Genomic DNA, 8,318 nt, shown 5'->3' on the forward strand with positions numbered 1-8,318 from the left:
GCCCGGCCCACCGGCTCTCCAGGATCTCGGGGTCGGTGATGCGCGTGTTGGTCATGTGGGTGTGGACGCCGCTGCGCCCGTGCCAGCCAGGACCCGCTCCCGCGCCGCCCGCCACCGTCTCGTAGTAGCCCATGTGGGCGTTGCCCAGGGTCACGTTGTTCATGCAGCCCTGGCCGGGTCAAGGGGCGACGGCGAGGTGGCACTCGCTCCCGGCCAGGCCCCGCCCCCGCCGACTCCGGCCCGCCCCTCGCGGGTCGTCGCCCCGCCCCCTGGCTGGCCATCGCCCCGCCCACCGCACCTGCGAGGCGGCACAGGCCCCGAAGGCCCCCAGGATGACGTCCACCACGCGCTGCGACGTGAGCACGTTGCCGCCCACCACGGCGGCCTCCGCGGATGGGTCCAGAATGGAGCCTCTGGGAATCACCACGCGCACGGGCGCCAGGCAGCCCTGCGCCCAGCGAGCGGCTCAGGTTCCAGGAAAGCCCACCCCAGGCCCGCGCTGGGGTGACCCGCACTCCGGAACCCGAGCTCGCCTCTGCCCACCTGGTTGAGTGGGATGTCCCGGCCCACCAGACACCGCAAGCAGTAGATGAGCGAGGACAGTGTGATGGCGCGTGGGGCGTTGAGGTTGCCGAACACCTCAGGCCCGGTGCCGGTGAAGTCAAACACAGCGCTGCCCTGGCCGTGGGCAGGGGGGAGCATTAGGGATCGCGGAGCCACGCCCCACCTTCCCTGACCACCGGGGTGGGGTGTGGGGGTGTGGGGAGATCAGGGGTCACGGAGCCACGCCCCACCTTCCCTGACCACCGGGGTGGGGTGTGGGGAGATCAGGGGTCACGCCCCACCTTCCCTGACCACCGGGGTGGGGTGTGGGGAGATCAGGGGTCACGGGGCCACGCCCCACCTTCCCTGACCACCGGGGTGGGGTGTGGGGAGATCAGGGGTCACGGGGCCACGCCCCACCTTCCCTGACCACCGGGGTGGGGTGTGGGGGTGTGGGGAGATCAGGGGTCACGGGGCCACGCCGCGCCTCCCCGCCAGGCCCCACCTGATTGAGGTTGACCTGAACGCGGAGGCGGATGGGGGAGCCGTCGTCCATGTAGTCCTCGGCCAGCACCTCCAGGGGCAGGCCCCGGGCCTGCCGGGACGCGCCAAAGGCCCGCAGCATGTCCCGCACGGCCAGCTCGGCGTTCGCCTGGCAGGGAGAGGGGCTCAGACGCGCCATGCCACCCTGAGGAGCCCCTGCACTGCCCGCGCACCTGCGCCCAGGCCCACCTGAATGTGGCCCATGTAGGCCTGCACCACATCCAGGCCATACTGCCCAATTAGCTCTCCCACCAACTGGATGCCCTTCTGGTTGGCTGCCACCTGGGCCCGGAGATCGGACAGGTTGTCATGCAGATTCCTGGTTCCGCTGCAGCCGGAGATCTTGCCCGGTGCCCGCAGGGCCTCTGTCACCGCTGGATAGACAGGGTCTCCACTGAAGCACCACTCCCTGCGCAGGCCGCCTTGTGCCCTTTCCTACCCAGTGGGTCTGAGACCTCCTGTTGTCCCCTCCCTCCCCACTCCCCGACTCACTCAGGGCCGCTGAGGACGCCAGCCTCCACCCTACTGTTCTGCTGGCCACTATCCCCGGCATGTTGGGCAGCAGCTTTGCCAATGACTTCACTGAAGCTGGGGGAAGGGGACTCCTTCCTGCCTTCTCTGCATCCTCCCTTTCTCAGGACAAAATCCACTTCCCTGACACTCCCCAGCTTGGCCTGCTCACTGGCCTGCCCAGGTACCAGGCACTGGCTGATCACCCTCCTATCTCTGACCTGAGAGTCTCCTTTCCCACTCATACCAGCAGGAGAGGTCTGGCTCAGCTCCTCCCCCACACCTCAGCAGGAGAGGTCTGGCCCAGCCCCTCCCCCACACCTTAGGAAAAACCTCCTGCTCCGCCCCCCCCCCCAGCCTGGCCTCTGGCCATGTCATGTGTTTGCACTTGTCTGCCCGGCTTCCGCTGACCAGGTCACCTTGTCCACGCCCCTGGCACCCTAAAGACCTGTGGCGCACGCGGGCACGCGCGTGCACACACACACACACACACACACACTACCCTGTCTCTTCCCACTGTTGCCCTGCCCTCAGACCCCTGCAACCTCAAAGTGATGCTCTTTCCCACTGCCTCCATCTCCCAGCAGCTGGCTCTGTACCAGGAACTCCAACCTCTAGTTGTCCAAACCTGACATCTCACTTCCCCCAAAATTCCATCAAACACCCACTCTGAATTTCCACCCAGCACCTTCCATCCTCCACCCAGCTTCACACTCAGTATGATCCAGGGCCACTGCCCCTGGCACACCTGACCCCCTCCAACCCCTGGCACACCTGACCCCCTCCCCCCATCCAGGACTCTCTGGAACCCTCATCCCCTGCAGGGATGCAGGCAGCAGTGCCAGCCGGGCCAAAAATCCTCATCCATGCCTTGCTGCTGGACAACCAGGCCCAGCTGTATTCCCCCAGCCCCAGCCCCAGTATGGGTGGGAACAGCCATCCATCTTGAAATGAGCCCTGCTCCCTTCTTCACTCTGCTGCTTGGGTGTCCTGGACAATTCTCACCCCAAACCGCCTTCCAAGGCTCAGGTGGAATTCATCTCAGTCCCTCCGGTCATGCCTGAGGATCTGCACTGGCCCAGAGGACTGAGGGTTCATCAGGACAGGCCTGGGCTGTGGGCTGGATCCCAAGGGCCAGCTCAGCCAGGCCTAGCGTAGCCCATCCATCAGCCAGCTGGACGCTCACCACGGCCCCCCTCCCTCCCACTCACCTTCCTCCTGAAAGACTCCCCCCTGGACCAGCTTGAAGGACAAAAAGACAGCGCCCTCCTGCTGCAGTGTCGTGGAGTGGGGGGGCATGGAGCCCGGGGTTATACCCCCAATGTCAGCGTGGTGCCCGCGGCTAGCCACATAGAACACAGGCCGAGTCTGACCTGGCCAAAACACCTAAGCAGGGGAGAGCAGTGGTCAGCTGTGTCCCCAGAGGCAGTCACCCCAGCCAGCCGGGCAGCCCTCTTACGGGAGTGATGACAGTCAGGTCCGGAAGATGGCTGCCTCCCGCACTGGGATGGTTGCTGAGCAGAACGTCGCCAGGGTGCAGATTGGCGCCCAAGTGCTGGATCTGAAACCAAGAGACAGGTGCAGAGTGAGGGAGGAAAGCAGGGGCGGGTCAGGGTGGGTGAGGAGGCGCTCTCCGTACCTGGAACTGCACGGTCTCCTGCATCGCGCCTAGGTGCACAGGGATGTGTGGGGCATTGGAGACCAGACCCCCATCGGGCCCAAAGAGGGCACAGGAGAAGTCGAGGCGCTCCTTGATGTTGGTGGAGATGGCCGTGCGCTGCAGGATGCGGCCCATCTGCTCTGGGGACACAGAGTAACCAGGTGCCTGCCGGCCCCGCCTCCCCACGCCTGGCCCCAGGGAAGGGGGCTGGGGCAGGCTCTCCGATGCCCAAGCCGGGGACCTGGCACGCCCCACAGAAGATCAAAGTGGCCGCATGCCCATGTGGTCGCCAAGCCCCTGTGAGAGAACCTAAGACCTCCTCTGCTCCCTCCATCCTGTCTGGCCCAGCAATGGCTTGGTCCCCAGGCACAGTCTCCCGGGTTCCAGAAAGCCCCTGGCCTAATCCCACCCAGATGGGCTCATGGCACCTGCCTCTCACACGGGCCTGAGAGGACGGCGGCGCTTGTCCTGCCTGAGACATGCCCGCCCGCCCGCCCAGCTGCTAGTAAGAATTGTTCCCCTCCTCTTGGCACACGCACCACCAGCCAGGGGATGAGACTGATACTGTCCACCAGCCCGCCTGTGCCTCTCCCACGTTCGGTCCCACAGCAGCCAGGCCTCACCCGACAGTGGTGGCCACTCACCAGCGATGCTCATGAAGCGGTGAGAGAAGATGGACAGCTGGATGGGATCGAGCTTGGTGCTCACTGTGCTGGGCGCCTCGGCCCCCACAGAGATGCGGATATCCCCGGTCTCCGTCACTTCTGCCTGGCAGCCAGGCTCCACAAGTATGGTGCTGGGAGAGCGGGTGCAGGGGAGCTGCCAAGGGGCACCCCAGAGCGCCAGGCAAAGCAGCACGTCCACTGCAGTCCTGACAGCTCAGCCCCGCACCCCCCACGCACGCGCACACACCAGCCCCTGGAAAGGCTTCCTCTACCTATTGCTGTCGATGATGAGGCAGGGCCCGTGGAGCTGGTGGCCATAGCCCAGCTCTCCTAACAGGTACACTGGGGTCTCCTGGTAGCCTCCCTCAAAATAGCACTGGGTCACCTGCAGAGGATGTAAAGAAGCCGGGCTCCGAGGGCCCCCGAGCGCCCCACGGCCCCCACCGCAACCTGCCCTCCCCACAGGCCTCAGCCATGTGCAAGCCAGGGCGGGGAGGGCCACAGACCTTGTCCACGCGGGGAGGCCCGGTCTGTACTCTGGGCGCGTCCTCCAGCCGGAGGCCACTGCGGCCAGTGCCCCTCACCCTGACGTCGTCTACCACCACCGACCTCTCGGGGATGACAAAGCCAAACTCCCTCATGTACCTGTACCCCACCCAAAGACACCACGAAGGTGAGGGAGCTGAGGAGCTGGCCGCTCCCCGGCTCCCAGGAGGAGCGCTCACAGACCTCTCCACAAAGGCTGCCCCGAAGTCTCCGGCGTGGGGGGAGTGGGCCGTGGCTGGGTGCTGGTGGGCAGACACCATGAGGGCACAGTCTGTGCCCTGGTAGCGCAGGTGCAGGAAGCTCTCGGTGCTGATCTGGGATCTGTGGCACACGGTGGGGCGCTCACCCAGAGCCACCCAGGACGCCTGTCTCACTTCCTCAGGCACTGAGGACCAGGGGTCCTCTCCTGATCACGGATCGCCCTCAGGCAGTTACCCTGCCAACAGCACGGCAGGGACAACTCAGACCCTGTGCTGGCACCTCGAACCCACCTGGGGAAGCCCTGGGCTTGCAAGGCCTCCACACACTGCTCCTCCAGGCGGCTCAGCCTCTGGTCCAGCTGCACGAAAGTCTCAGGGGTGTAAGAGAGGGAGCAGGGCTCCTGAGCCTCGTGCACCACATCCGCCAGGGCCAGCCCCAGTGCCGACAACAGCCCGCTGTGCCTGCAGGAAGAGAGGCACACAGTGAGGGCATCTCCAGAGCCAGCTCCCGGGCCGCGGCCCGCCCAGGCCCACCTGTGAATCCAGAGCCAGCTCCCCGGCCTCGCCCCGCCCAGGCCCACCTGTGAATCCAGAGCCAGCTCCCCGGCCTCGCCCCGCCCAGGCCCACCTGTGAATGTGCACGCTGTCCATGCCGAGCGCCCGGGCAATGGCACAGGCATGCTGCCCACCGGCTCCCCCGAAGCAGGCCAGCACGTGGGCTGAGGGGTCGTGGCCTCGAGCCTGGGGACCCAGAAAACGTCAATAGCGCCCCTTCCCCCAGGCCAGGCAGCCTCTGCCTCTATGCGGTGGACAGGGCTGGGCGAGAGGTGTGGGGTCAGGGGCAGGGCCCACAGGAGATGCGGCGGGCATACCTGAGTGAGGGCCCGGATAGGGCGGCACATGGCCTCGTTGGCCACGCGTATGAACCCCATGGCCACTTCTTCCAGGCTCAGCGGGGAGGCGGGGCAGGGGCCGGTGGTCAAGAAGCTGTTGACCTCAGCGGCCACAGCTTCCAGGGCCTTCCGGGAGGCCTCGGGGGACAGTGGCTGGTCCTCTCCAGGCCCGAAAATGCAGGGGAAGGAGGCAGGCAGCAGGCGACCCAGGACTAGATTAGCATCCGTCACGGTCACAGGGCCCCCTGGGAGGTGGGCATGGTGTGGAGGTTGGGGACTGGGGACAGGTGGCCCAGAGTGGGCTGGGATGGAGCTGGAAGAGCGGGGCAGGCCCAGGTGACCGTGGAGAGGGCAGGGCAGGTGTCCAGGGCTGGGTCACACCTTACCTTTTCGGTAGCAGGCGGGGCCTGGGTGGGCCCCTGCAGACTCGGGCCCAACAGCAAAGAGGCCAGACCTTGGGAGACAGAGGACTAGAATTGGAGGCGGGAGAAAGGGTGGGAGGTCCGGAAGAGAGGGGTGGAAACCCACCTGAAGAAGAGGCGGGAGCCCCCGCCAGCCGCCACTGTGTTGATATCCAGCTGGGGGGCCTGTAGGGTGACGCCAGCGGTGCTGGCCTCGAAGACGTGCTCAAACTCCCCGGCGTAGCGGCTCACATCCGTGGACGTGCCTGGTGGATGGCATGCTGGGAGTTCCCCAACGTGGCCTGGCAGGGAGAACATTCCCCAGGCCGCCCTCCGCCCCGCCCGCTTCCGCCCCTGTACCTCCCATGTCAAAGCCAATGACGGGCTGGCCGCCCTCCAGCTTGTAGGTGGTGGTAGAGTAGCCAACCACGCCGCCCGCGGGCCCCGAGAGCACTGCGCGGGAGCCACTGAAGGTGTCCATGGGCGCCAGGCCTCCGTCTGAGCGCATGAAGAGCACCTGCACATCCTGTGAACGGCGGGGGGACAGGGCATGAGCATCTGGGCCGGCACAGCACCTGGGCCAAGGGCAGGCCCGCACGCCAGGCCGCCCCGGGTACGCCAGGCTGCCCTGGGCCTCACCTTGAGCTGGCCCTGGAAGCCTCTGCGGAAGCCCTGCACGTAGCGCTGGATGGCGGGAGTGAGGTAGGCGTCGGCGCAGGCTGTGTGCCCCCGGGGAACGATCCGCACCATCGGCATGGCCTCCGAGGACAGGGACACGTGCGTGAACCCCAGCTCCCGGGCCAGCGTGCCCACCTGCTGCTCGTGCTGGGCCCACCTACAATGAAAACTCAGGGCCACTGCGCCTGCCACGACCCCAGGCCCTGGCGGGCCGGCCGCCTCCCGCTGCCGGCTCCTTACTCACGTGTACGAGTGCATGAGCACCACGGCGAGGCTGCGGATGCCCCGCGCCAGCAGCCCCTCCAGCTTCCCACGCAGCGCCCCCAGGTCCACCGGCTGCTGCACCTCCAGCAGGTCCCCTGTGCGGCCTGCAGGACCCCATGGAGCCCAATTAAAGGATCTGTCCGCCTCTAGGCCTCACCGCCTCTGGGGCGTTGGTGGGTGGTTTGTGCCAGGGGAGAAGTGTGGCACAGAGCCCCTCCGCACAGCCCACGCTAGCACCTAGTGGGTGGCCCTCTTGCCCCAGCCAGGTGTATTTGCAGGCATGGGCGCTATGCCCGTCAACTCTTCCTTGACTTTCTCTGTCAGTGCCGGGGATCAGACCCAGGGCTTTGCGCATGCCTGGCAGGCACACCTTTCACTGGAGACCGGGCGCCTGGCTCTCCCCGGTACAGCACCACTCGCTCCTCCACCTCCACCACGTCCTCGTACAGCACCTCCGGCATGGGCACGGCCTGGGCAGGGAGAGTGGGCGGGGTGGGGTGGGCAGGCCAAGCGGAGCAGGCCAGGGCCTGTGTCCCAGGAAGCAGCCCACCAAGGCCCAAGGGGGGGTGGGGGGAGTTCTTTGCCCTGGGGCATCAGAGTGTGCCGGGGCCAACTGCCCCACCCCCACGGAGGCTGCTCCTACCGGGAGCCCAGCCAGAGCGGTGGGGCTTCCACCTCACCCCACACAGGGCTGGCTTGAGCTGCCAGCGCCCACACAGGGCATAGTGGTTAGCCTGGTGGGGAGGGGTAGAAGACCCCTGCTCAGCATGCAAGTGGCGGGTAAGAGCTCACCAGGTCAAAGAGGTCGGGGCGGGCCTGCGTGCCAATGTGCAGCAGGTCTCGGAAACCACGTGTCACCAGCAATGCCACCCGCTCTCCCCGCCGCTCCAGTAGCGCATTGGTGGCCACTGTGGTCCCCATGCGGATGCTGGCGATCTGACTGGTGTCCAGAGGCTGGTCTCGGGGCAGCAGCAAGCCCCCCTCCTGGGGGTCACCAGGCCGGCGTCAGGACGCGCTGAGCTCCCTCTACACCCCACCCTGGCGCCCTGGCCCACCTGCTCCAAGATCCGACGGATGCCCTCCGTCGGCGCGTCTGCGTAGTTGGCAGGATCCTCTGACAGCAGCTTCAAGACCCGCACGTGCCCTCCTGGGCACTGGGCAAAGACGTCTGTGAAGGTGCCTCCGCGGTCGATGGCAAAATGGAAGCGGCCCTCGGGGGTGGCCATGCTGGTGTGGCTGGAGTCCAGCTGCAGCTCTTCGGCCGGGAGCCCTGGGAGAACTGGACAACAGGGAGGCTGAGGGCCACACCTGGGGGCTGATCTGCGCGGACGGGAGCCGGGCACCCGCGTCCGACCCGGGCAGGCTCACCCTGGGCCCTGGCCTGCGGGCCGCAGCCACCGGGCAGGGCGGGCGGG

General features: G+C 66.8%; 1 protein-coding gene across 1 annotated transcript in view; it reads right to left on the minus strand.

Annotated features, from left to right (window-relative positions):
* Positions 1–8,261, minus strand: part of Oplah (5-oxoprolinase (ATP-hydrolysing)) — a 9,622-nt gene extending 1,361 nt beyond the window's left edge. The window contains exons 1-23 of the mRNA XM_013033841.1: positions 7,959–8,261; positions 7,696–7,887; positions 7,274–7,373; positions 6,884–7,007; positions 6,601–6,796; positions 6,322–6,487; positions 6,089–6,227; positions 5,947–6,014; positions 5,540–5,805; positions 5,296–5,408; positions 4,959–5,129; positions 4,651–4,788; positions 4,428–4,566; positions 4,194–4,306; positions 3,901–4,052; positions 3,236–3,396; positions 3,056–3,157; positions 2,808–2,982; positions 1,276–1,460; positions 1,049–1,195; positions 544–678; positions 299–448; positions 8–169 (exon numbers count right to left, since the gene is read on the minus strand). Of these exons, the coding sequence (XP_012889295.1) occupies positions 8–169; positions 299–448; positions 544–678; positions 1,049–1,195; positions 1,276–1,460; positions 2,808–2,982; positions 3,056–3,157; positions 3,236–3,396; positions 3,901–4,052; positions 4,194–4,306; positions 4,428–4,566; positions 4,651–4,788; positions 4,959–5,129; positions 5,296–5,408; positions 5,540–5,805; positions 5,947–6,014; positions 6,089–6,227; positions 6,322–6,487; positions 6,601–6,796; positions 6,884–7,007; positions 7,274–7,373; positions 7,696–7,887; positions 7,959–8,129 (3,465 nt within the window). The 5' untranslated portion in view covers positions 8,130–8,261. The remainder of the gene's footprint in view (positions 1–7; positions 170–298; positions 449–543; positions 679–1,048; positions 1,196–1,275; positions 1,461–2,807; positions 2,983–3,055; positions 3,158–3,235; positions 3,397–3,900; positions 4,053–4,193; positions 4,307–4,427; positions 4,567–4,650; positions 4,789–4,958; positions 5,130–5,295; positions 5,409–5,539; positions 5,806–5,946; positions 6,015–6,088; positions 6,228–6,321; positions 6,488–6,600; positions 6,797–6,883; positions 7,008–7,273; positions 7,374–7,695; positions 7,888–7,958) is intronic.
* Between the last annotated feature and the right edge of the window lie 57 nt (positions 8,262–8,318).

Source organism: Dipodomys ordii, unplaced genomic scaffold (genome assembly GCF_000151885.1).
Source record: "Dipodomys ordii isolate 6190 unplaced genomic scaffold, Dord_2.0 Scaffold179, whole genome shotgun sequence".
In the NCBI taxonomy this organism is placed as follows: Eukaryota; Metazoa; Chordata; class Mammalia; order Rodentia; family Heteromyidae; genus Dipodomys; species Dipodomys ordii.